Source organism: Phyllostomus hastatus, unplaced genomic scaffold (genome assembly GCF_019186645.2).
Source record: "Phyllostomus hastatus isolate PE091 unplaced genomic scaffold, TTU_PhHast_1.1 phas_scaffold_11, whole genome shotgun sequence".
NCBI classification, from domain to species: Eukaryota; Metazoa; Chordata; class Mammalia; order Chiroptera; family Phyllostomidae; genus Phyllostomus; species Phyllostomus hastatus.
Genome location: NW_025334005.1, coordinates 3,062,039 through 3,088,256, shown reverse-complemented (window position 1 = coordinate 3,088,256; position 26,218 = coordinate 3,062,039). Strand labels below are relative to the sequence as shown.

The following is a 26,218-nucleotide window of genomic DNA, read 5'->3' as shown; positions in this document are numbered from 1 at the left end:
CCGGCTTGTCCGTCCCTCTAACTCTTCCCTCCGCCAGGCCGGCCAAGGCTAGGTCCTTGAGTTCCGGACTTCGTGCAGTGGGGAAATGAAGTTTTCTCCACAGAGGTTTCTGCTTTCTGAGACCGAAACGCTGCCCGAGAACCGAGACTATACAAGGGACCCCGGCTTCCCGCGAATGGACCGGAAGGGGGCGCCTAATAAGGTCACGGTCGAGGTCCAGAGCGCCTCATCTCTATGGCTGTAAGGGGCTAGAAGTACCAAATTTAACTTTTTAGGCGGCTCTGGAGGCGACCCGGAAGCGGAAGTGGAAGAAAGTTCTAGTGGGTTGAGGTATTAGCGGGAGCAGCCGGGCGGCGGGAGGAGCCGTTACGGGAGCTGGAGCTGTCGGTGAGTGCCAGGCGCGGAGCAGGACCTGGCTTGGAGAACAGTGGAGGTGCACGGAGGAGGAGCGGAGAGAGGGGTCGCAAGCGCTGCGGCCGGCCGAGGGATGGGCCCTCCAAGAGGGCGAGGCGGCGGGACCCGGCGCGTGGGCGCGGCGGCGCGTGGAGGGGTCGGGGCGGGGCTGGCGGGGCGGGGCTGGCGGGCGCGGCGGGAACACAGGCGTGGACCCGGCCGGGCTGGGAGTAGGTGGACGCGTTCTGGCCTGCGTCCGTGGGCAGCCTGTGGGGCGAGTGGGACAGGGAGACCCTTTGTTTGCTTTTCAGGCCAGGTAGCTGTTCCGGGCTGTGTCAGTGCCTTCTTTTGCCAGCCAAGGTCACAGAGGGTGTGACACTTTCAGGATGAGCCCTGAATGCCGACTGGGAATTTCCCCACTGCCCTGCGCGCGCCACCTGATAGGGCGGGATAGTCTTTCCTCTAGAGCAGTCCAAAATGTACCTCCTGCAGGGAGTCGAAGAGATTTCTTTCTCGAGCAGTGGGGGAGACTCGCTTTGGCTCTCAGTTTTCTTATCTGTGAAATGAGGGGTGTCGAGTGGGCACCCTAATGGCTGGTTTCGCTTCCTCTGAATAATAGGAGATTTGGACTGGTGGGCCTTTGGGACCTCCCGGGTTTTCAGCCCTAACCTACCGTTTCTTGGGATACCCAGGTAAACCCTGAGCAAGATGACCACCTCCCAAAAGCACCGAGACTTCGTGGCAGAGCCCATGGGGGAAAAGCCAGTGGGGAGCCTGGCCGGAATTGGCGAAGTCCTGGGCAAGAAGCTGGAGGAAAGGGGCTTTGACAAGGTGTGGGTGGCTGCGTGCAGCTGGGGAGGGCTGGGGTGGCCGACCGCGGTATCGCAGGGCAGCTTGGGAGTGGGGAAGTGAGTTGACCTGTTGGGGGTGGGCAGTGATACGTAGTCTGGAGAGAGAGCGGGGGCGGGCCCTGCCTCCTAGGCTCCTGTGCTTTGAACTGCGCGGAAGTGGCCTCCTGGTTCTCAGTCTCAGAGCACTGAGCCGCCCGTCCTGTACTTTGCCTGTGTTGCAGGCCTACGTGGTCCTTGGCCAGTTTCTGGTGCTAAAGAAAGATGAAGACCTCTTCCGGGAATGGCTAAAGGACACATGTGGCGCCAATGCCAAGCAGTCCCGGGACTGCTTCGGGTGCCTTCGGGAGTGGTGCGACGCCTTCTTGTGATGCCCTCTGGGGAGCCCCCGACCCCTGACCCCAGCGTTGAGTCTCCGGAGTTCGCAGCTGAGCGGGGGCTCCTCCCTCGTCCTCTACAAAGGAAACAGTTGCTGTCTACTCACCTCCGATATCCTCCAGGGTCTTTGTGGGAGTTCTCTCCCCTCACCATTTCAACTTTTTTGGGATTCTTGCTCTTGCATGCGTCTCCCTTCTCCTTCCCCTCCCAGTTTCAGGTCGATAATTATTAGCTTTTCTGAGTGGATTCCCGGTTCCCTCCCTCACCCCCACCCTCACCTCTGGTCTGTTTTATGCCATTTGGCTTCTCTTTTGACAGAACCGTCACTGTCCATACAAAGTTTTTTGAGTCAATAAAGTCAGTGGCCTTCAAGACTGGGCTCTGTGGGTTGACAAGCAGCTGGGTTGGGAGTCGCCTCGTCCCTGCAGGCAGACAGGTCTGCCGCACTCCTTATCAGCACAGATCGAAACTGGCAGCTTCCTCCTCACTCTGGAGGACAGCCACCCTGGCTGCACAAACCTCGGACAGGTGCCTTGGAGTGTCTCAATCCCTTCGTAATGTGGGAGAGTGTGGGTTAGCCCCTTCCTGGGATCCAGATGGGCTGTGGCGTTCCAGATGCCAGTTGAGTCAACAGCTGGGCTAGGCAGCACCTGATGGAAAACTCAGTGGGAGTCGAAGGTACCAGGAAGGGGTGGGGCCCAACGTGGGTAAAAGTTCAACTGATTGCTGTGTGCTCTCCCGGCCTCTGGGAGGAGCGGGCAGGACTCTTGCCCTGCTACCTGAGCGAGGCAGAAGAGCACAGGTATCACGGGGGGGCGGGGGGGGGTACCCTTTCGCCTGGTACACTTGTGTCCTCTTCTTGGTTGAGCACTTAGTGAACCAGGCCCATAGCTAAGATTTTTGCAAACACTCTAATTCCACGATAATAAGTAGGCGTTTCCTCTTCCACAGGTGAGGAAACTAGGGGCTCAGAGACCAGCAAGTAATATGTTCATGGACTTGCTGGTGGGAGGCACCAGAGCGGCCCTCAGACAACTTGGGAACGTGTACCTGAGAGCCCCGTGCTCCTTGGTCATGAGCCTCAGTTTCCCCACTTGGAAAATGAAAAGGAGGTTGTTGCAGTGATCAGAGGGGATGCTAGCTGTGCGGCACCCAGCCCAGCTTGGCTTTCAGTCCGTCAGTACAGCAAGAGGAACTACTTGCTTACAGAATTTTCCTGTGTCAGCAGAGCTTGAATGTCAGGTTCTTGAGTCTCATTGTCATAGAAATGAGCACTGAACTCAGTATGAGATCGAGCAGATAGCGTTTATTAAAAAGAGCTTGCCTCCCTAACGGGTGTAGCTCAGTTGGTAGGGCATTGGCCCGCAAATCAAAAGGTCACCAGTTGGGATGCAAATGAAGGGCTGCTGATCAACGTTTCTCTCCCTTTCTCCCTCCTCTCCCCTCTCTAAAAATAAGTAGTTATTTTTAAACGTGAAAAAGTTGGTGCACAAGAGAGCTAGCCAGAAAAGAGAAGGCGAGCTCCCCAGCGGGTTCTCGTGGACGGGTTACACTGGGGCCTCGGGGTGGGCGTAGGGCTCGGAAATGCCGGCGAGGCCGGTGTCCCCCATCGTCATCTGGCGGTGGTCGAGCGCCCAGGTAGTCACAGGTGTGTGCCACAGTCAGCGGGTCACTCAAGGGACCTGTGAAACAGTGCACACACAAATACTGTAGTGGCCATTTGACCAAGTAACGATTTTACAGAATACCGATGTTAAGGGTGTCACAGCACTGGATACTAACCGAGCTATCTGTGTCCCGGCCTTGCGTCAAAGGCTTGGGATGCGTCGTGATAGCTGGGTTCAAGAAGTGCAATATTAAAACAAAAGCCATGAGGTCTTAAGCCCAGCGTGTAAAGACACACACTGAGTTATAACTCAGCGGCACAGCCAGAAAAGAAAAAGGCAAGGATGTTGTGGTTGGTTGCGCCCTCTTTCCCCGAAAGGCGTGGCTAGGTTCATTTCAGCTCCAAGATGTGACAGAAAGCAAGGAGTCACAGTCAGGCCCCTCGCCTGAGTTCTTTCCATCAGGGTGGAGTCCGCTTGCGACCCCCTGCACGGTCCCGGGAGGCTTACTGTCTGGTGAGGAGAGGCTGGCATATTCAGTACAGAAACGGGCAATGGGAGAGAGTCTCACGGTCTCAGCAGGGAAAAGTAGGGAGAGAAGGTTGATCAATTCTACTGCATTGACAGAAACTTTCTCCAAAGGTACCACCCACAGGCGAAGGGCACCACTCACCCGGAGCGGGCAAGGGCGCCTGCAGCGCAGAGACCGTGGGGGCTCTGTCCAGAGCGCGTGCGGGACTGCGGTGCAGGGAGGGGGCCGGACGGGGAAGCCTGGTGAGGGCCTGGGAGGCAGCCCCAGGGGACACCCCAGTGCAGGGCAAGCCCACGAACAGACTCGGACTCGAAGTGCGAGTGAGGGGCGGCGTGCTGGTGAGGGAGTGGCGCACGGGAGCCGACGGGAATGCCCACTGGTGCGAACGCCGGGGGGAACGGTCGGGTGTTTTCTCGTAAAACTGAAGTCCCACCCTGGGGCCCAGCAGCTCCACTCCCGCGGGGCTGTGACCGAGGACCAGCGCGGCTGCTCCAGCACCCGCCTGCGCTGTGACACCAGCTCTGTAACAGCCCCGACTGGAGCTGCTAGTGGCTGTGACACCAGTGAACATGAACTTGCTGCCACACAAGGGTTGAATCTCAAAACGTCAAGTAGTGTGCTTCCATTCTTGGACAGTTAAGTAAATTGTGGCTTGGGGATCTCTGTGAAGGTGGTAAAAGGAGAAAAGCTTGTTGCGGAAGTCAGCGGTGACTGCCTTCGGGCAGGGGCGAGGAGCGGGGCAGCCTGGGGGCGGCGGCGGCGGCAGCCAGCACGGGCACTGACCGATCGTTCAAGGAACCCGTGTCCTGTGCGCTCTTCTGTGTGTCGGCCGCACCTGGGAACAGGAGACGAAGAGAAGGGAAACGAGAGAGACCCGGGGGGGGAGGGGGGCACGCGTGCACGCAGCCGGGAGCTGGCGGTGGTGCGCAGGGGAGAGGCCTGAGTGCAGGGCTGGCTCTGGGGAGTGTGGGCGGCCCCTTGGAAGGGCACCAGCTGGTCGGCAGGGCCCGGCTCGCGTTACAGGCCGCTTGCTGGGAGTGCGCCAGCGTGAAGCACAGACCCAGGTGGAAATAGGGGCTGTCCCAGGAGCCTCGGGCCGTGCTGTGTTTCTGATGCTCTCCTGGGTGTGTCCAAGTGCACTTCAGAGTCCCCTCAGCCTTGACCCTTGTACTGGGATGCTGCCCCGCAAGCCTAGTGTCCTTGGAGGCAGGGGGGGGTGGTGTCGGTGCCCAGCAGGGCCACAGCTTCTCCCCATCCGAGTCCTGATCCTGCCCGGCTGTTGTCGGCACTCCCTGAGGTGTTCCTCCTCCTCGACGCCCTCACCTGGCACCTGCCCACGCTCGTTGCCCGGCGCTGCTGCCCTTGGCTCTGGCGCTGGGGCCCGTCTGCCGGAACTGTGGGACGCGCTGCCTGCCCCGCGCGGTGGTGGGCTCTCCCTGCCTCACCCGCAGGCTCTGTCTCTGAGCAGCTGGAGCCGGTTTCTCACCGCTCCCTCGGGGCCCAGGCAGACCTGTGACGGCTCGGAAAGGCCCAAACCCTGTGTCTGGGCCGCTGAGTCCGTCCCACACAGCTTCCTGGGTCAGTCCCAGGGCAACAGGAGACTCGGCGTCTAGAATGTGCGCTGTGCCACTGGCCTCTCAGAGACACAGCCCCAGCTCGGCCGGCAGCCGGGGTGTCGGAGGAAGCGGACACAGGTGGGGATGGGGGGTGGGGAGAAACGAGCTTATCTGTCAGCCCACACGGCCCAACGGGCCTGCTTTGTTGGCAGGCACAGGTGGGCCTGCGAGTTGACAAGTACTGACTCAGTGTCATTGTCCCACCCACACCCTGCTGCCCCTGCGCCCAGCCAGAGCTTGGCCCCCTCAGCCAGTGTGGTGTGAGTGTTCAGACCTGGCCCAGCGCCCTCGGGTCCTGCGGGGGTCCTGCCACCCCTGGAGAGGAAGTAGGGGAGGCTACAGGGCGAACCCCAGCCCACCGCATCGGCCCAGTGGCAGCCCAGACAGTGTGAAGGCTCGCAGTGTGGGTGCTGGTGACTGTCAGCCCCCCTTTCACGTTGCCCCCTCCCTGCAGGGGCCAGGACTCCTGACCTCGAGGGGTCGTAGCCTGAAAGAGCAGCTGGGTCCAGGTCTGGTCTCCGTTCCTCCTTTGGTCCCTGCAGCCTGCAGCGAGGTGCCTCGCTGCCCTCGGCCCCCACTCAGCGGTGCGGGGGGGTGGGGGAGTGAGGATGCAGCTCTCCCTGCTGCAAAGTCACCCTTCCAGGATGGGGTCAGGCGGGAAAGGGGAGCAGAGCCCTGGGGTAAGGGATAAAGGTTAAGGGTTCAACGAAGAGGGTTTCAGGGGGTCAGCATGAAGCCCCTTGGTGGCCTGACCCTGGGGTGAAGGGAGTGTCGAGGGCCCACCCTGGTCAGTGAGACCCATTGGCCAGGGCCAAGGGAGTGGCCCCTTGGGCACCGTGGGCTGCAGCAAAACTGGAGGCCCTGTGGCCAGTGGGGCTGGCCAGCCTTGGGCTCACACCTGGCTGGGGCCTCCTGGAAGCCAGAGTGGTCCTTCAAGGGTCAACGGGCTGGAGCCCGGCCCTGGGAAGCCCTCCTGCGGTGGAAACCACCTCCAGGGGTTTGCGCCTGCACCGCAGGCCTCGTACTCCGGTGGAGCAGTCTGGGACTGACACACTGGGATGCTGGCCCTTGGGTGCCACCCCGGACCCGCGCCCCCCCGCCGCCCCCACTGACCTGCTTTAACCTCTAATTTCTTCCCTGTAAAAAGAGGAAATGCCACCTCTGCAGAGCTGCTAGGAGGATGAGCGTGCCAGTGTTGAGTCCCTGGCACGTACCAGGAGTTCAGTGGGTGTCCGTTTCCCTCCCCCCACCCCTCTTTTCTCTCCAAGACCCTGCTTCCAGCTGTGTGACCTCAGACAAGATGTCCTCACCTCTCTGGTTAACTTTCTTCATCTGCAAAATAAAGGTGATGCTTACTACTTTGTGCTGCTTATGAGAATAGACCAGGGGGAAAGTCTTTGCTAATTGTTGGGTTGGGGTGCAGGAGACTCGGCATCACCCAAGTGTCGCAGGTTTGATTCCCAGCCAGGGTACATGCCTGGGCTGCAGGCCATGACTCCCAGCAACCGCACATGGATGTTTCTCTCTCTCTCTCTCCCCCTCCCTTCCCTCTCTAAAAATAAATAAATAAAATCTTAAAAAAAAAAAAAAAGACTCGGCATCAGCACAGAGGAATGGCAGGTAGGTGGGGGGGCCCGGCCTCCGCTGGTTTCCCGGGAGTTGTCGGGGGTAAGTGTGGCCGTGGCTGAACTCCAAGTGACGTGACAGCAGACCTGGGACAGCCAGAGGGGGCTCCTGGCCCCTTGGGGCTGCCCCTTCCTTTCCCTGGGCCTCTTATTCCCCCTCCTGCTTCTCTCAGGTCAGGTTCCTGCCCCTCCTCCCCAAACCCACCTCGAGCCAGCCAGCGGCTCTCTCACAGACTGGGGTCTGTCCCTAAGGCAGGCACCTGGGCCCACAGCAAACGTGACAGTCCTTGGGATCCCAAGATTGTTTTCACAGCTGGGAAGAGAGGGTGGGGCAGCTTCCAAACTAGGCAGTGACCGCACTCGGTACTGGAAGATGCTGGATGCTTAGTCACTGATCACGGTACGGTTGGCCCTTGAACACCGATGGCCACCCCAAACTACTAGCTCTCTACTGACCAGGAACCTTCCCAATAACAAAACAGGCCATTCACACATGTCTATGTTGTATGTATTATACCCTGTATTCTAACACTAAAGTAAGCCAGAGAAAAGATGTTAAGAAAATCATGAGCCCTGGCTGGTATGGCTCAGTGGATTGAGCACCTGCCTGTGAACCAAAGGGTCGTTGGTTCGATTCCCAGTCACGGCACATGCTTGGGTTGCAGGCCAGGTCCCCAGTGTGTGTGTGTGTGGGGGGGGTGCGTGAGAGGCAACCACACATTAGTGTTTCTCTCCCTCTCTGTCTTCCTCCCCCTCCCCCCTCTCTAAAAATAAATAAATAAAATATTTAAAAAATAAAACCTCAGAAGTGGCAGCATTAAAAAAAAATCATGAGGATACATTTACAGTATTTCTTCAGGGGGGGGGGACATGCATAAGTGGACTCATGCAGCCCAAACCCCTGTCACTCAAGGGTCAGCTGTAGTAATGACCACTTACCCAGCACGGACTGTGTGTCACACCCGATAAACCACTGCCTCTGCCAAGGCCGGGTGCAGGTCCTCGACCCCAAGCACTGACTGGACCTTAGTGTCCCACGGGCAAAAGGCCTGCTTCCCCCTGCCACGGGGTGCAGGGTGGGTACCGTGCTCCCAGCCAGACACAGGGAATCCCAGCAAAGTCCGGGCTGCGTCATGCTCACCTCCATACTGCTGTGATGTTACCAGATTGTTCCACCCCTGCAAGAACTACAGTGCCCTGTTCTGCTGGTACTTCCAGCCCACGCCCGGCTTCCCTGCGAGTGACCCAGTCTTGGGCCGGTTATTAATAGAACAACCCTGAAAGGGATTAGTCGTCCCCTTCGGATGAGGGCACTGAGGCTCTGGAAGCTCGAGGGGCTTGTCAGAAGTCACCCAGCTAGTAAGGGGCAGAGCTGCTATGACAAACCCTTCTGGCCAGTTATCATGCTTTGGTCTCGGTGTGGTGCAAGGGCGAAGGTTTGAGTGGGACTGTTGGGGCTCAAACGCCAGCGCCACTGTTTACTGTTCACCCTCCGGGGCCCTGGCAGGTCGCTAGTCCCTGGCGGCCTGTGTCCTCTGCTGTTGAGTGGGACGTAGATTCCCTCCTCCTGCCGGCTGCGAGGGTCACACAGCGTCCAGCGCAGCACAGCCACGTCCCTGCCTACCTGCTGTTCACACGGTGCCCTGCCTGCTCCGAGCACGGTGCCCGTGGGGTCCTCACAGCGCCCCATTTTACAGAGGAGCAAGCCGAGGCAGTGACGGGTCAAGTACATTCTCCGAGGTACTGTCAGTGCATTGGGCGGTAGTAAGAACTTGCTCACAGCTGCCAGTATTTCGGACTGAATGGGCCTCCTGTGAACCGTCCCGGCACTTTTTGCGGGTGAATGCCACTGTCCTTTCCTTCACAGGACTGGGTGTGTCCCGGAAGGCAGGGCAAGAATCGTGGCGCAGAGGTGTGCTGGGAAGGGGTCCTTGCCAACCTGGGCAGCCCAAGCGATCTGTCCGTAAGCGGGGGCGCCCGGCAGCCGCGGGGCGGGGCGGGGCGGGGCGGGGCCGTGTGTGGTTGGGCGGGGCCTCGGAGTCCTGAGCCCTTAAAAGCCGGCGGCGCCGGGTAGCCAGGCACTGACGACTATGGCGCATCCTAACACCCCGCGGACGCTGGGCCTGGCCCTGCTGGCGTTCTGCCTCCTGGCGCTGCCCCACGACACCGGGGCCCGGCCAGGGGAGACCTTCGTCGGAGGACGGCAGGACCTGGAGCTCAACGATCCGCAGGTGCAGAAGGCGGCGCAGGCGGCCGTGGCCAGCTACAACATGGGCAGCAACAGCCTCTACTACTTCCGAGACACGCGCATCCTCAAGGCGCAGAGCCAGGTGCGGCTGGGCCCACGGGACGGGGGGCCGTGGGACTGAGGCGAGGGAGGCGCCAGGTTAGGGGAGAGTCACAAGAGTAATCAGGATATTCTAACACAACATTTTTAAAAAAGGTTTTATTTTTAGAGAAAGAGGAAGGGAAGGGGAGAGGGAGAGAAACATCAATGTACAAGAGATACATCCATTGGTTGGTACTCGCCCCCCCCCGCTGCAGCTAGGGACTTGGCCCACGACCCAGGCGTGTGCCCTGACCAGCATCCAACCCGTGACCTTTGAGTTATTCGTAGGCCAGCGCTCAATACACTGAGCCACACCAGCCAGAACACACACATTTTTTAAAATAAAATTTTAAAAACTAAAATTCATACCAAACATTCACAATGAACAAAATACCTACATTTCCGATAGACAGAATCCAACCCTGACCGTGCACAGCTGTTTCGCCGGCCTCACACTAGTCCCTGCCCTGCCCTGCCCTGCCCAGCTGACTGGGCGGGGAGGCCATGGGCTTCGGGGTGGCGTGCACCCTTGGGTCAGCCCCCCGCCTGGCCTGGACTCTGGCCTACTTCCCAGGGACCCCGGCCGGGATGGGCCTGTCCCCCCACTACCCCCGTGTCTGATGCTGGTGTGCCCAGGGGACGGGGAAGGGGAGTGGGAGACTGGAGAAGGGTGCGGGGTCTGGGTCAGGGGTACTGTCCCGGCACGTCTGACCTGCCTCTGCCCTCCGCCCCAGCTGGTGGCTGGCATTAAGTACTACCTGACCGTGGAGATGGGGAGCACAGCCTGCCGGAAGAATGCGGTGACAGGAGACCACATGGACCTCACCACCTGCCCCCTGGCCGCAGGAGCGCAGGAGGAGGTAACGTCCCCGCAGCCCCAGGCCCTCGGGCTGGCCAGCCTGAACGAGTCTGGCCGGCCAGGCGGAGCCTCTCCCAGCCTCCCGGATGACTCAGCCCCGGGTTGGGGCGGCCCCGCGGGCAGAGGACACTGGGGCTTCCGCAGCGAGTGAGCGCGCTGACTAGGAGGACCAGGGATCTGTCTCTCATCCCCTGAGCCAGTGACGGCCCCTCATGGTGGGCCCGGGCCGACTGTCGGGAGGAGGCAGGCCTGGACCCAGGCTCACCCCTCCTTCTCTTCCCTTGCTCTGCCTGCAGACGCTGCGCTGCGACTTCGAGATCCTGGTGGTGCCCTGGGAGAACTCCTCCAAACTTCTAAAGCACCACTGCGTGCCCGTGTAGTCGGCCCTGCAGTCGGCCCGCCCCTGTGGCCATGGGTGTGGGAGGGAGCGGGGCCATCGGTGGAGGGCACTTCCGGTCAGTGGGCCGCATGTTGCAATAAACTGCTAGCATTGCTCCTTGCAGTCATCTCTTCGGGGTGCTTCGCTCCGCCCTCGCGCGTCCACCGCCCCCACTCCTGGCAGCTCCCCTCCGACCCCCAGCCCAGCTGAGCTGCTGCTGGCCCAGCCCAGATGGTGCTGAGGGGTACAGGGTTCAGCCCCGAATCTGGAGTCCTTCAGGCACCCCAGGGTGACAGACACGGGAACGATGCTCCCGATTCTCAATATTCTCAGAGTTCAGGGGTGGGAGACGAAGTCAGGAGAGGGATGGCACCCCATCGGAGGGGAAAGGGTAGGAGTGGGTGAATTCTCTGGGGAGCACCTGCGCACCCCTCCCTGTCAGCCCCCAGGACAACTCAGGGTGGCATAAGAGGGAGGGGGGCGTGTAGGTCAGCCAGCACGGTCTTGGGACTCTGAGCTCTCAGCCTGTGAGATTTCTCTACCCACATGTGGCCCAGAGATGGCAGAGCCCCCGCAGGCCAACACCAGGAGGGCTGAGACAGTGACTCTCAAGGACACACCGCGGGCCACACACCAGCGCGGCTCTCCAGGGCTTTGCCCTGGGCAGGACCCCTGGAAGGGGCTGGACCAGGAGCTTCCAGGGGCTGGTGGGGTCAGATCTGCTGCCCACAGGAGGAGTAAGGGGCAGGCACAATTGAAGGAAAACAGAGTTGCAACATTTTTTTGCACATCTGAATTTGCAGCTACAATTCGTACTGCTCCCTCCCACACACACCCAGAACTCCTTAACACACTAGACACGCACATACAGAGAAACCCAAAGCACACACTTGGGTGCACCCAGACACCACACACACATCCAGAAAAACACGGACACAACCTAGCAACCCAGAAGCACAGACGCACACACGCGGACACACCCCCACCTAGAAACCCCCCGGGGATGCACACGCGATTCCCAAACACGGTGCCAGAGACCCACACGCTCCGCCCAGGGCTGTCCGACACCCACACCTGGGACGGGGGGGCGGCGACCGATTCCTTGGGAGCACTAGGCGTGGACACCGTCAAGCCCAGGCAGGCAGAACGCGGTGGCTGTGGAGAGCACCGCCACCCCTGCCCGCTGGCTCCTAACAGGCAAGGACTCACACCGGGGCTCCCAGCCCTGGGCAGGGACCTGGTGAGGAACAGTCCCAGCGCCCAGGCCCTGCCCTCTGCCTTAAAGGCCACCTGCCTTAGAGGAGGGGACCGGGAAGTGTAAAGTAGGTGTGACTTGTACGTGGAAGACGGATGAGCCGGGTTTGACCAGAGTGAGGGCTGCAGGAGAAACTTCCGGTCCCGCCGCTTCTGCTCCAGCCTGTCGGATGCTGCAGCTCAGACGCACCAGGGGCAGGTGGCCGGGGCCACTGTTGGGGAGGGCTCCCACGTGTCACCGAGCAGGAGTTCCCAGCATGCAGCCGGCACAGGGAGGGGGCAGGAAATGCTTGTTGAATGAATGTGTGAGGTGGTGGAGTGAGGCGAGGCCTGGAGACACCTACCAGATGGCCTCTCCGCCAGGTGGCCCAAACCCCAGATGGCATGTCCTCTGCACGGCCATCCCTGGGCCCCGGGCCAGCCAGTGCCCACACCAGGCCAGAGGGACGGGGAGGTGCTGCTCCTGTTCTGGGGCCTGGAGCCTTCGCCACTACCTGTCCAGCGTAGAGGTGCAGGGGTGGTTGGGAAAACTGTTTGCCCCACCCTGGAGTCCCACTCCTGACACCCTCCAGCCTGTGCTGCGTGACGGCTTCACTCTGCCAGAGGTGAGGTGGGTGCTGTGGATCGTGGGAGGCCCTCCTCTGGACGGGAGCCCCCAGAGCCAGGGCTGGGCATGTGCCTGACTCGGTGCTAGATGTCCGGCGCCCAGCACAGGCCCAGGCACTTGGGGCCTTCTGGGCTCGTGACACCCCTATAGTGGACACTGCAGGTGCTGGTAGGCCTGGATTCCTGAGTGCTCAGCCCCCGTTCTGCATTCTGTGGGTTTCCTGCATCCCGAAACAGGGGGCCAGCCCTGGCTGACGTAGCTCAGTGGATTGAGCGCGGGTGGCAAAACAAAGCATCGCAGGTTCGATTCCCAGTCAGGGTACATGCCTGGGTTGCAGGCCACAGCCCCCAGCAACCGCACATTGATGTTTCTCTCTCTCTCTCTCTTTCTCCCTCCCTTCCCTCTCTAAAAATGGATGAATAAAATCTTAGAAAAAAAACAACAAAAAAACAGGGGGCCTGTTCCCGCCAGTTGTTTCTCTCCTGACTCCCGGGCCAGAGACGGCTTCCTCCCCGAAGCAGGATGACCGCCCACTCACCCTCTGGCTCTGAGCCGGTCTACTTTCCAGCTCCCCCCGTGGAGCAACAGGCTAGGGCACGGGGCCCTGGTGGGGCTGGGAGAGGGTACGGACGGCGCCTGTCACGTGCAACACGCACACGCACACACGTGCACACACACAAGACCCCCTGCCCGCGCCCGGCCCAGCCAGTGAAGACACGGGGCCCGCTGGGCTTTCAACACTCTGTTGGGGCCCAGCCCCGCAGCCTGGACAATCGCTCCAGCGTGTCTGGGGACTTGTCCCGACCGCCCCGGTGGGCAGCGTGCCAGGGGCCGAAGTCTGTACCCGCCGTGTCCGTCCAGGAGTCACTTCCTGAAGTCCTCTTCTCCAGCCTGCGGGGCGGGGCGGGGCGGGAGGGTGGCTGAGCCGCCGGCCTCTGCCTTCTCAAGCGCCCATGGGGCTGTGGCTCAGGGCCGGCCGCTCTGGGCATGGCCCCCCACCCCCCGCCTGGCCGTCCAGGGTCCCCTACCCCGGCCCTCCCTCCTGGCCCTGCCTGGTTCACCTCAAACGCGGTGTCCACGATCTCGTCGATGACCGACGCCTGGGAGCGGAACTTCTGCTGGTAGTGCTCCACCCCGGCGGCCAGCTGCAGGAAGTGGAACAGGAGCTCCTGCTGCCTGTGGGGAGGGGGCGGAGGCGAGCCCTGGCCGGCCTGCCTGGCTGGGCCCGGGAGACGGTTCTTCTTGCCTGCCTCCCCCGCCCCCACCCATACACTCACATCGCCCTTGACCTCCGTTCCCAGGCAGGACCACAACTTTTCCGAGTGTGGCCTTGCCCCTCCTAAACCACCCCCCACCCCATCTGCCCGTACCACAGAGGGTATTCATGGTGCGTCCTCCCAACCCTCCGTCCCCTCCACCCTTCCGCCATCTGCCTGCCCCTCCCACTCCCCCATACCTCCCCGTGCACCGTTCACCCCCAGTTCATCCACTCGCCCATCTGATCACCCCACCTTTTCACTCACTCGCCTGTCCCTCCATCCACCCTGCTCGTCCCTGGGCCCCCATCGCACCCCTTCACCACGCTGAGCAGTCAGTCACCCCCCTAAGCCCCACCCACTCCCCATTCACTGACGCCTTCGCCGCCTGCCCGTCTCACTGACCCGTCCCTCCGATGACACTGAAACCAGCCTACACGGCAAGGCGCGTGGAGAACATAAACGAGAGACAGCCCCTGCCCTCAAGAAGCGCAGTCTGCGGCGGAGCCAGCAAAGCAAACTGAGTGTGTTTACACTGTGACACGTGCACACACGGGATCGGGAAGGGCTCCCAGAGCGAGCACTGCTTGGCTGAGTTGGAAAGGTGCGAGTGTTTGCTGGGCTCACGCAGGGCCCTCAGTTCCCCATTCCAGAACTGCGGGGCACGTCCCGGGGGGGCTGGGGCAGGCCTCAGGTCGGGGGAGGCTTCAGGGAAAGGCTGGATGGAGGTGGAGACGCCCAGGCAAGGTCAGAGCAAGACACCTGGACCTTATCCTCGAGGAGGCAGGGGCCCTTGTAGGGTTTCAAAATCGGGAGGAGAGAAAAGCCGAAAATGCTCTTTAACAGAGACCACTCTCTAAATAAATCAAAAGGAAAGAAAATGATTTAAACAAGCCCTGGCTGATGTAGCTCAGTGGATTGAGCTCGGGTTGCGAACCAAAGTGTCGCAGGTTTGATTCCCAGTCAGGGTACATGCCTGGGTTGCAGGCCATGACCCCCAGCAACTACACATTGATGTTTCTCTCTCTCTCTCTATCTCCTGACTTTCCCTCTCTAAAAATAAATAAATAAAATCTTTAAAAAAATGATTTAAACAAACACAACACAACACAGAGTGCTCTTGGTGGAGGTGGACTAGTGGGGGAGGAGCTGGAGGCCAAGACACTCCCTGGAAGGACAGCACAGGCACCGAGGGCCCAGGCAAGAGGCCGAGGGCTGGAGAGCTGGGGCGTGGAGGGTGGATGGGGGCGGGGCCAGGAGGTGGAGCGGGCAGGGTCGGATCTCAGCTCTCCCAACTCCTGGTCACTGGAGCCTGGTATCGACAAGCCAAGAACATTCCAGGGACAGAGGACAGTGTGGACAAAGGCCCAGGGGTGGAGAACTACGTGCTCTGCTGGGGACATGCTGGGCGAAGCCAGGGTGTGAGGGGGCAGCAGTGGCTGCAGTGCCATGAGCAGGGTTGGCAAAGGCTCGACCACGGGGCCCCTTGGGGCTTGGGCTCTGTCGGTGGGGGACGAGCATGAGGTGGGTGCGGGAGTCCGGCGCCCTATCTGCTGCTTTAGGGCCAGTCTGGACGTGGTGGGGGGAGGCCCGATGGTTAGAGACAGGGCTCTCTGGGAGCCGGGCGGCAGGAGCCCGTGCCAAGGTGCCCCCACCTCAGTGAGCACAGCCCTGAGCCCCTAGCTGTCCTGGCCCAGCTGACCACCCAAGTCCACAGAAATGGGCTGTGGCCCACCCGCCTCATCCTTGCACTCGGCTGGAGGCCAGCACCACCTCGAGGTGGGGCCCTGCGTGCGCAGGTGCTCGTCTGAGCCCTCTGTGTGTCCCTGGAGTCCTCGCTGGGCCTGGCCCGGAGCAGGGCCCGGGGATGCTCCTTCAGTGAGAAGATGAGCAGAATCACCGCCCTCCGGGGTCTCTCCGCGGCCTCTCCTCGGCCTCTGCCCGTGGGCCCTGGCCTCAGCGGGGCTCTCACGGCCCTTCCGGTGCAGCTGGGGGTCACACGCGGTGGCACAGGGCAACTCTTGGTGGCAGAAGCCTCTCGTGCTCTGCACACCTGACCCACAGGCTCTGCATACGCCTGGGCGCTCCGCCCCCTGCCACAGAGGGGGCCCGTGGACCTTTCCCTGCCAGCCCGGCGGCCGGGCCCCGGAGCTCTCCCCTCACACCCACCGCCCCCCTCCCTTCGGGTCTCCTTACTTCTCGGTCATGGTCCCAAACTTCTTCTCCAGGAGGCGCTTCTGCCTGGCGTGCTCACTCATCACCTCTTCAGGCTCTGGGAGTGGAGAAAGAGCAGGGAGGTGCAGGAGGTGCCTGGGCTGAGAGGGAGTGGAGGGAGGGAACCCCACGCGCCACGGAGCTATGCAAACAGGGGCCGACAAGGTTTTGCCCAGGACTCCCGCAAAGAGCTCTCGCTTCTCCAGGCGCGGAGTGTGTGGCAGTTTTATGTGATGAACTCAGGCCCGCAGGCTCTTCTGCACTGAGTGTCTGTCCCTGACGGAGAGGACGGGAAGGAGGAAGTGGGGGAGCAGGCGACCCCAGAGGACCTTGGCTCCCCGTTAATGGTCCTAACAGTGGGAGCCTGGAGCTCAGGTTCTGAAGTTCTGAAGATTTTTTTTTTAAGTTTATTTATTTACTTTTAGAGAGAGGGGAAGGGTGGGAGAAAGAGAGGGAGAAAAACAGCAGTGTGTGAAAGGTACATCCATCAGTTAGTTGCCTCTCACACACCCCCAACTGGGGCCTGGCCCGCAACCCAGGCATGTGCCCTGACTGGGAATCGAACCAGTGACCTTTCGGTTCACAGTCTGCCGCTCAGTGCACTGAGCCACACCAGCCAGGGCTCTGAGGACCTTTCAGCAGGAAGCAAGAGTAGTGGGCTCAATATAAATGCACACAGAAAGTCACGGGTGTACGTATGAACAAGTACAGGAAACTTCACGTTTGTGAGCCGCTCTGGACAAGTGTGTATGTACTTGACCTCGACAAAAGCCTCAGACAGCCGGAGCCATCTCATGAAGACCGCTGCTGGAAACTTATTAACAGAAACGAATGTTTGGTAAACCATAATCTGGCTAATTAGCCATTTCGCCAACGGGTCTTTCAAGAACTGACTCTCCGTGTAATTGGCTTTTGGAGGACTGCCTTAGTCTCTTTGGACCAAAGTTGTAAGCTTTGAAAGCTCATGGGGGAGGCAGCCAATCAATGAGAGAGAGATGTTTCTCTCCCTCCCTTCCCCTTTCTCTCAAGAAAACAAAAAATAGAAACAAAAAAGGAAAGAAGGAAGGAGGGAAAGAAGGAAGGAAGGAAGGGAGGGAGGGAGGAAGGGAGGGAGGGAGGGAGGGAGGGAGAAAAGGTCGTTCTCTTGAGCCTCAAGATTCTAAAACTTGGCCCTGGCCGGCGTAGCTCAGTGGATTGAGTGTGGGCTGTGAACCAAAGCGTCGCAGGTTCGATTCCCAGTCAGGGCACATGCCTGGGTCGCGGGCCAGATCCCCAGTGGGGGCCACATGAGAAGCAACCACACATTGATGTTTCTCTCTCTCTTTCTCCCTCCCTTCCCCTCTCTAAAAATAAATAAATGAAATCTTAAAAAAAAAAAAAAGATTCTAAAACTCTAAGACTGAGCCTGGAACCCTGTGGCCGAGCGTGGAAGGCGGGGAGGGCCGATACCTGCGTCGGCGAGCTCCGTCAGCGACTCACACAGCAGCGTCTCGTGGAACTTGGCGGCCCTCTGGGAAGAAGAGGCCTCGGTCCCGTGGGAGTCCCAGGCCTGCCCGCCCCACCCCGGAAGCCGCCTGCCAGACCCCCAGCCTCGGCGCCCCCCCCCCACGCTTCCCTGATTGGCCGCCCCGCCCAGCCCCGCCCCGCCCAGCCCCGCACCTCCTGCTTCACTTTCTCCAGGCCCTTGAGCAGTGCCATCTGGAAGTTGTCCACCAGGACGGCAATCACGAGGCTGGAGGTGGGGGAACAGTGGGGTGCTCTCAAGGACGAGGCTGGAGGGGAGGCCAGCACCCTTCTCTGGGTTCCTCCGGGCCCGACCAGGGTGAGAGGGCTGGGAGGGGCTGCCCTGGGGTTGGGGGCGGGGGCGGAGTGGAGCTGGGAGCCCAGCAGGGCAGCGTCCTTACTTGAGGAAGATGAAGTACTGGATGATGATGTAAATCATGAGGATGGGGATGATGTGCCAGGCCCCTGGGACGCGGGGAGGGGGTTGAGGCTGTGAGTCACTCTCCCCCTCCCCCGCCCAGCCCTCAGGGCACCGCTGCCAGCAAGGTCAGAAACCCCACTTTGGAGACGGAGAACCAGCCCTCAGGGGCTGCCCCCCGCCCCCCCCCGCCAGCCTCCTGCCCTGCACCCAGCCCGGGGCCTGCCCCACCCTGGGCCTGGCTGTCCAGGTAGATTTGGGACCAGTCGTCCAGAGTGAGCAGGGTGAAGAGGGTGAAGATGGTGGTGAGGATGTTCTGGAAACGCTTGGGGTCCGACTGGCGGAACATCGCCCGGAGCACCACGGAGAAGAGGACTGGCTGTCAGGGCCAAACCCGGCTGGCAGGGCCCCTTGCACCCTCTCCTCCTGCCCCGGCCCCTGCCCCGCACCCGCCTGACAGGCTCCGGCCCCGGCCCCCGCAGCGCAGGATACAGAGGCAGGTAAACATGAGGACAAGGATGGCGGCGATGGACGGCAAGGACCGCACCAGGGTCCCGGTCACTTCCTGGAGGCTGGTCAGGAAGCTGTGGGCAGAGGTGGACAGGGAGGCAGTCAGTGGCGGTCGGGCTCTGTGCCCAGGAGGAGCCAGAGCTGATGCTGAGCCCAAGGGGTCCCCCACGTGCTCATGACTTGGAGGAGTCCCGGCCCCTCTCTGGAAGACGAAGAGGATGATCCGACAGGAGGCCAATCAGAAACGGGCTGGAGTCTGCAGCCTCCTCCTCCCCGATCCCTGCAACAGGTCCAGGCCCGTGTCCCCTTTTCCTTCGGAGTCCCCGCGCCAGGGCGGGCCGCTGTGGCCCCGCTGACCTGAGCCTCCGCAGGACCCGAACGGCCCTCAGGGCCCGCAGGCTCTTGAAGACCTTGAAGATCCGGAAGACGCTTTGGTTGTAGATGGTGCGCTTGAAGGAGCGGGAGTTGAACTGCATGAGCGAGAAGTCCAGCACGGCCATGACCATGATGACGAAATCTGAGGGCACAGGGCACCTGAGTGCCACCCACGGCGCCCCCAACGCTCAAACCCCTGCTCCCCCATCCCCTTTCGTCCTTAGCCTCCCTCGGGCAGTTCAGTGGCACTCGCGAGTGTGCGTGAGCGCACACACACACACACACACACACACACACAGACGGCCCCATTCCCACACACCTAGGTTGTTCCAGACGTCATAAAAATAGTCGAGGCCCATAGCAATGATCTTGAGCACAGCTTCCACCACGTAGATGGAGAGGAAGATGGAGTCAAAGGCCATGAAGCACCACTCTGCAGGGACAGCAGGGGCTTGCTCAGGGCCGACCCGGGCAGCTCTGACCCCTCTCCCCTCCTCCCCATGGGAACCGCTCACACAGCCATTTGGGGAGAGCCTCGCTCTGCTCAAATAGCTGTGTGTCTTAACTGCTCTTTGCCTCAGTTTTCTCGCCTGTAATCGGTGACAGTAACGGCCAGCCTGATAGGGTTTTCGTGAGCGCGAAAGGCATTTAACACAGTAAAACGCTTATAACGGAGCCTGCACCAGGGAGCATGCAAGAAATGTCAGCCATTCGTTTTCTTCTTCTTCTCTCCTTAGGTATGCCCTGTATTTCACCCTGCTGCCGGGGTTTGAGGGGCCGTCTTCTCCGGTTTTCTACTCTTACCCCTCCAGGGTCTACTCAGAATCTCCTGGCCCCTGGGGCCCGCCTGGGCTCCCAGCACCTTTCCGCGCGATGCGGCATCCTGAGGGCGGGCGCGCCACCTCGTGGCCGCGGCCGCAAACAGCACACCCTGCAGCTCAGCAGGCCTTTCTGACTGGCTGCCCCAGGGACCTCGGCTCGCTCTCCGCGCCTGCCTGGTCTCTAACACTGAGAACGTGTCCGCTTCCCAGGGGTGAGATTCAGGTAAGGTCAGTGATCCGAATCACTCGGCACTGAGTCAGGCCAACGCGAAGCCTGAAGCTGCAATAGCCTCCTCCTCCTCCATGTGAATGGCCCCCCCGGCTCTTACCACCCCGGATCTCGACTTCAGCGAAGGTCTGGGCCACCAGCATGATGGTGTTGAGGCAGACGACGAGGAAGATGAAGGCGTCAAAGACCAGGGAGTCGGTCAGGGTCCTGAGCATTTTCCGCAGGCCTTGAAAGAGGTTGCTGAATTTTTCCCACAACCAAATGTGCAGCTTCTTGTGAGCCCGCTGGACCCTGCCGGCTGTAAGGGAGCCAGAAGGTCAAGTCAGTGTGGGAGGAGGCCCCCCGCCCCGGCCTCCTCTCGGGCTGGGCTGCCATTCAGCTTCAAGCCTGCCTGCTTGCTTGCCGTTCGCTCACTGAGGTGCCTGGGTTGGCCCTGTACTGGTACGGGGCCACGGGCCCGACCCCTTCCCTGGGAGATGCCAGCCTGTTTGGGGTTCGGGGTCTGCTTGGGCACGTCTTGAGGGTGCATGCTCCTACATCTCCACACCTTTCTTTACTCACATGGCAACTTCTGCGTGGAAACCCAGTCCTCCACACCACCCCATCCTCTGGGTAAACTCTCCCTTTCCTTTTAAGATTCCGCTGAAATATCTTCCTTTGGCCGCTTTCCCTACCTGCCCCCCCCACCCCCCAACTCCCACCCCGGTCTGTTAAACATTCACCCACCTCTGCTGGTCTGTGTGGCTGTTGCCACGTCTACTGAACTACTAGAGGCCGAGGTTGGGGGTGGTGTATTAACAGCCAAGGTCGGTCCCTCCCTGCCCTCAGACAAGGCCCTCATTCAGGTACTGCTCCCCGGTGTCTGTCCTTAGGAAGCTCACAGTTTGGGGTGGGAAATATGAGAAAATAGAATCCACAAATGTTCTGACATGGAGGACAGTTCTCCATCACTGGGTGGTCTGGGATTAGTTGGTTAAGTGACCACCTTTGGCCTTGAAGCCCCTTGGGGGCCGGTCTTCCCTGTGCTGCCAAGGTCCAGGTAGGCCAGGTACTCATATTAGGTAGGAGGGGATGTTCGAGAAGTGAACGTGTGAATGAATGAAGCAGTGACTGAATGAATGAACAGCCGATGGCCGAAGAGGTGCCTGCCTGGTCCTAGGAATGAATGAACGCCTGCACGATGAAGTCAGGTGAGTGCACGCCGATCAGACACACCTGCAGGGAGTCAGGCCTCAGTCTGCACGGTCCGGTGCAGGGCCTAAGCGAGGTCTGGAGTCTGGGTCGGGCAGTGGGAGTTGGAGGGGAGGGCGAAGACTCACTTTTGCGCTTCTGCAGTTGCTCATCTTCAGCCCAGCTTCCTGAGGTTTTAGAGAAGGAATCCCAAGGATGGACTTTGCCGGAGCCCTTGGCGGCATGCGGGTGCCCTGCACCGTGGGGTCGAGCCAAGCTCTGTGTGCGCGCCACGCCGGGTGGGAGGGCTGCGGAGGAAGACCGGGCGGGGCCGAGCCGGATCGCGCTGCGGGACCTGTGCGAGCCAAAGCCCCGGGCTCCGGCGTGGTGGTACTCCTCGTAGTGCTCGCTGGGGATGCGGAGGGGGCGCTGTGTGCCCTGCTGCTGCTCTCTGTGGCGGTGCTCGCCGTGGTGGCCACGGTGGCCGTGGGGGTGCTGGCTGGAGTAGTGAGGTATGGCTTGCTGGGAGGACGCCCCGTAGGCAGGGTGGGGATGGGTCTCTCCAGGATGAAGAGGCCTTTTGTGGTGGCGGGCTTGATGACGGTGGCGCCTGCCCTGGTCCGAAGCATCGTGGTTCTGGGGCCCCCCGTGGTCGGAGGCCTCGCTGTCATGGTAGACCTCTTTGTGGGAGGAAGGCTCGCCTTCCGGAGGGAGCCCACTGTGGCGGCGGGGCCCCCTGGCGGGGTGGGACTCACTGGGGTCGTAGAGTCTACTGTTGAGCCTCCCGCGGCTCTGCTGGCGCTCGTCATCCAAGACGTCCTCCGCAGAGGAGTGCCGGGAGGGGACAGTGTCGCGGGAAGCAGCCGTGGCAGGGGGTGTGGAGCGCTGGGCTCTGCCACGACGCAGGGAGTGGCGGCGGCGGCGGCGGTGCGAATGGCGGGAGACGGTGCGATCAAGGGAGTCTTGGAGTTCGCTGCGGACTCCAAGGCGCTGGGGCGCCTCGGTGTGATAGGACACACCGCGGTGACGGGACCGGGACCTGTGGTGGCGGCGGGCTCCCCCGCGACCGGGCCGGCGGAGCAGGGCTGGGGCGCCGGGGTCAGAGGTCACGTCCAAGTCACTGGCATCTGCCTCGTGTGGAGCCTTTTCGGCCGCTGAAGATTGATCCATGACGACGATGGGAACCCCGAACAAGAAGAAGTCAAGACCAAAGCCCAGCGGGCCCCTGGCCGTTCGGCGCTTCTCACCGGAGCCGGGGCAGCGGGGCTTCTGGGAAGGCCCGGCTCTTCCCGCGGAACCCTCCCCTCTGTGACGTCACAGGCAGACCCCACCCCCCCCACCCCGGTTCACAAATGCCTCCCGCGGGGCTGCAGCTCAGAATCAAAGATCATCGAGACTAACTCCTTCCCTGTAAACTTGGGAAACCGAGGTCAAGGAAAGGGAAGGGAATGGTCCAAGGTGACCCCTCGGGTCAATGGCAAAGCTCGACAAAGAGCACAGCGATCTTCTGTCACACACCGAGGGCCAGTGGCTTTGCCCTTCCCGTGGGTCCGTTGAGAAGCACCACTTTGCCTGGGGACAGAGGCAGGCTCAGTCAATAGCGTGGGCCATCTCACGTGGCAAGGACACGCGGCCTGTGCCGCCGCCGCTGCCTCTGCTGCCGCCACCGATCGCCTCCCCGTGGGAGTTCGCACGGTTCACGAGTACGCTCCCACTCGGCGAGCATTTTCGGAAGCCTGCCGCAGACCTCTGTCGTGGGCCCACAAACACATCATCGAGTTCCCAGTCGTGTTCTTCCCAAGTCTCTGCGAGTGGCCAGCCCCTCAGGTACTGCTCATGAGCTTATGGCGATGGGCACCACAGGCCTTCTTTCCTTCCCCACCAAGAGGATCGCCCCGGCTCCTCCCACTGGGGGGATTTCCCCTCCCTTCACCACCCACTGCCAGGGCGCCCTGCAGCGGGGCCTTCCGTAAGTCAGGTTCCCTGTTCCCCTTGAGGCTGTCGAGTGTGAACCACAGGGGAGCAGGGGCGGCTGTGTGAACAAGCACCATGGGACTCGGAGGCACCCGCCTGGCCTGTTCCTTTGTGCAGTTCTGGATCCGCCTGGCCCCAGTATCGTCTACCCCGCTCCAGCTCCCAGTGGGATGCCGCTGTGCGAGTCCAATGTCACGATTCTGGGGCTCAGAGAACACTCAGTTTATCGCGAACGTTCAGTTCCCGTAATCACTCGGCATTCCATAAACCGGGCAGTCAGCCTTTCCTGAGGTCCAGCAACAAGCCAGAAACTGCTTTTCAGAGTGTCGAATTGTTGGCAGAGGCCAGCGCGGCTAAAACTCCAGGAGTCGTAACTCTGATACCCCTACTGGGACTTGCCAGGGGTACCACATGGCATCGTTGGCCGACACCTAAGTCAGGCACGTGGACATACCAGGCACGATGCCCAAGCGCTAGGGCCGCTTGTATCACGGCCTCTCCAAGAGCCTGTTTCAGATCCGGACCTGACACTGTGGTATTTATAGTTTGCCCCATACGTGAGTCAAAGCACCTCGTCCACGAGTGATACGTGCTGGCTCCAAACTCTAAAAGACACGCTGTGCGTGTATCACTTCTCTTTCTTCCTAGTGTCTGGTGTGGGGCGACGTGCCCCTCACATGAGAAGGTATCTGACATTCCCCAGACCTCTGCTGCACCAGGAACTTTCCTGCTGTGGCAGGCCCTTGAACTTCCACAGGGCTCACCTCCAGCTCTCCGGCACACCCCTGTCTGCGGCACCGGAGGTGCTTGATGTTTCCTGCTCAGAGTCTGGTTGGCACAATGGCATCCATTGAATGTATCAGCGCAGTGCTCTCTGTGTTGTCAAAACTCTCGTGGTCCCCCTGGACCCTGCCGTTTGCAGGGCATGGAAAAACCTGTTCTATGTAAATGCAAACTGAGTGCAGTTCACCGCACTCGGGGGAATGGAAGAGAAAGCACTTGCTGGTTCAAGAGCCACACACCGGTTGCTGGGGCTGGCATTGATTTTCTCCCATGAAGATATCACATCTACTCGCAGCTGTGATTGGCGTCGCCACATCATTGAGTTCCCTTTTTTGCCTGTAAGAAAAAAGAGTTATAAGGAGATGTGTTTAGAATCACTACTGTTGCATCTCTCACATCCTTGGTGGTGGCAGTAACCTCAGCTATTTCCCCAGGGCCGTGCCATCACTTTGGGTTTATAACTTGGCAGGGGCAGAAGGAACATTCCAGGGGTTTCCGCTTGGCCCCCTTTTTTGCAGTGTCAGGGAACCGGTGGGGGATTCTGCCAGCTGCTGAGGACTGATCTCGTGGTACATTCCGGGAGGGGAATAGCCACAGCACACATCCGAGGGCCTCAGGACTGTGGCCTTGGGTCTCTAAAGGCCTCCGGTGCTAACTGGTCTCCATGGGTGTGATATTCAAATGAACATCTGTAGCTGCAGTGAATCTGTCATTTTAGCAGAGCCGGAACTATGTTCCCCAGAATTCTCTCCCCTGCAGTCCTGTCTTAGCGGGGGCCACAAGTGACATTTTGTGCCAGATTTGGAGAGTAGGAGTGAAAGAGGAGTTGTGTCCTTTTTCCACCAGGAAGGTTGGCGCGGGGCCACCAGAAGCAGTCACAGCTCATTCGCAATGACCTTCCTTGCTGGCTCACCTTGCTGGCAGCGGCTGGGCCCACGGCTCCTCCAGCTTCCGCCAGATCCTCCAGCTTCCGTCACTCCCGTTCCAGGTGTACGTTGAGCCCCTGGACAGTGTGCCAGCCTCTCCTGTAGGTCCCGTGCGTCATCAAAGCTGGAGGCTGAGATGCAGCAAAATGTGGACTCGGCTTCTGCTCCATGCTGTGTGGGTTCCAGCTCGCCCTCGCAGGTGCCTCCCCCCCACATACACACGTTCGTCCCAGCTGCCTGCTGGCTGCTTCAGGCTCCAGCGCCAGCTAAAGAGACAGTGGGTCATGTAGGTCTTCTCCCTACAATATAATCGCTCCCCATAACTTTGTTTCTCTGATCGGATCCTGGCTGATATAGTAGCTTTAAAAGATACAAACTGCCAGTGTTCTTTGTTAGAAGAGCCTCAGAGCTCCACCCATGTCTCGTGCCTTTGTGCACGAGGGCACATGAACCGATGCCCCTGGCAGACTCCTTATGTTAGCCAAGCGCTTGTGCCGGGTTTGCTGCGCCCCCGAGCAGTGCTGCGTGAGCCCTGCGTCAGGAGCAGCACCACAGCTCGGGGAAAGGGGGGGAAGTGGGGTGAGTATATAAGCAGCTCCAGTTCTGCCCCGACTTCAGTCCAGAATGCCCCTTGAAACATGACTTCGAAGTATCCGTGCCCCTACTCCTCCAATACGGACTGGCCTCGTGACCCGCTTTGGCCAATCAAACGTGGCGGAAGTGCCGAAGCGAGAACTTGTCCCTGTTTCGCCTGCTCTCTTGGACCCACACTTGGCGGATGAGAAAAAGCCCAGGCTCCTCTGCTGCAGATCAGAGAGGCCAGATTTTTCTGTGTCCCTTCCACCACGGGAGGCTACAAAGAGAAGTCGACTTTCTGCACCCTGGAAGGGGACCCTCCCAGAGCCCCGCCATGCTGGCACCCTCGCCTCAAACGTCCAGCTCCAGAAACTCTGAGAAATAAATGTTTGTTACTTAAACAAACAGACAAACAGAAAACATAAGAAAGACCACGTGGGGCACAGCCGAGTCACCGCGGCTGAGGCCGTCTCAGAGCAGCCAGCCCCAGCCCCCAGCCACCCTGATGGCTGGCCCCTGAGTGAGCTCAGCAGCCTGCAACCAGTCAAGCTCAGCCCGGGTCAGCGGAGCCACAGAGATGAACCAGAATCTGGGGAGAAATAGTTTTTTTTAAAGCCATTATATGTTGGGGGGCGGGGTTTGTTACGCAGCACATAGCTAACCGATACAGGTGGCATGGGAAAAGGGACGCTTGCATTGGATTTTGGAGAACAGGTACGAGCTCTCCCGGTGGGGAAGAAACAAGCACTGTGGGTGCGGCACCTTCAGGCAGCAATGTGCTGCTGGTGAGTGTTTAATGCCCATTTCTCCACATGTCGTTCTGACGTGAGTGTTGGCCGATGTTTTAATTTTTGTTAATGAGTGACACGCTTTTCTCATGAAGGGCCGAGCAGTACACGTTTTCGGCTTTGGGGGCCACACACTCTCCATCGCAATGACTCAACTCCGCTGTGGTGGTGCAAAATGCCCCAGGGTGATAAGCAAATGAATGAGTGTGGCTGTGTTGCGATACATCTTTATTTACAAAGAAAGGCGGTGG

General features: G+C 60.3%; 3 protein-coding genes and 1 non-coding gene across 4 annotated transcripts; 3 read left to right on the top strand and 1 right to left on the bottom strand.

The window, feature by feature from the left end:
- Positions 1-105: 105 nt before the first annotated feature.
- BANF1 (BAF nuclear assembly factor 1) lies at positions 106-1,789 on the top strand. Its single transcript, XM_045855121.1, has 3 exons — positions 106-240; positions 1,086-1,224; positions 1,466-1,789. Exons 2-3 carry the CDS (start codon positions 1,102-1,104, stop codon positions 1,610-1,612), a joined length of 270 nt encoding a protein of 89 aa, XP_045711077.1. The 5' UTR covers positions 106-240; positions 1,086-1,101; the 3' UTR covers positions 1,613-1,789.
- Positions 1,790-3,384: 1,595 nt separating this feature from the next.
- LOC123829633 lies at positions 3,385-3,549 on the top strand. The gene has a single exon (XR_006787636.1). It is a non-coding gene; the product is annotated as a small Cajal body-specific RNA 1 (non-coding RNA).
- Positions 3,550-9,038: 5,489 nt separating this feature from the next.
- On the top strand, positions 9,039-10,686 carry CST6 (cystatin E/M). The gene is made up of 3 exons (XM_045855410.1): positions 9,039-9,326; positions 10,060-10,185; positions 10,481-10,686. The coding sequence occupies exons 1-3, from the start codon at positions 9,087-9,089 to the stop codon at positions 10,562-10,564; spliced, it is 450 nt and encodes a 149-aa protein (XP_045711366.1). The 5' UTR covers positions 9,039-9,086; the 3' UTR covers positions 10,565-10,686.
- Positions 10,687-13,053: 2,367 nt separating this feature from the next.
- On the bottom strand, positions 13,054-22,090 carry CATSPER1 (cation channel sperm associated 1). The gene is made up of 12 exons (XM_045854742.1): positions 21,070-22,090; positions 19,851-20,048; positions 19,020-19,133; positions 18,683-18,842; positions 18,308-18,399; positions 18,047-18,190; positions 17,799-17,862; positions 17,554-17,626; positions 17,344-17,404; positions 15,877-15,952; positions 13,486-13,600; positions 13,054-13,315 (listed from the first exon to the last, which is right to left on the bottom strand). Exons 1-12 carry the CDS (start codon positions 22,088-22,090, stop codon positions 13,289-13,291), a joined length of 2,145 nt encoding a protein of 714 aa, XP_045710698.1. The 3' UTR covers positions 13,054-13,288.
- Between the last annotated feature and the right edge of the window lie 4,128 nt (positions 22,091-26,218).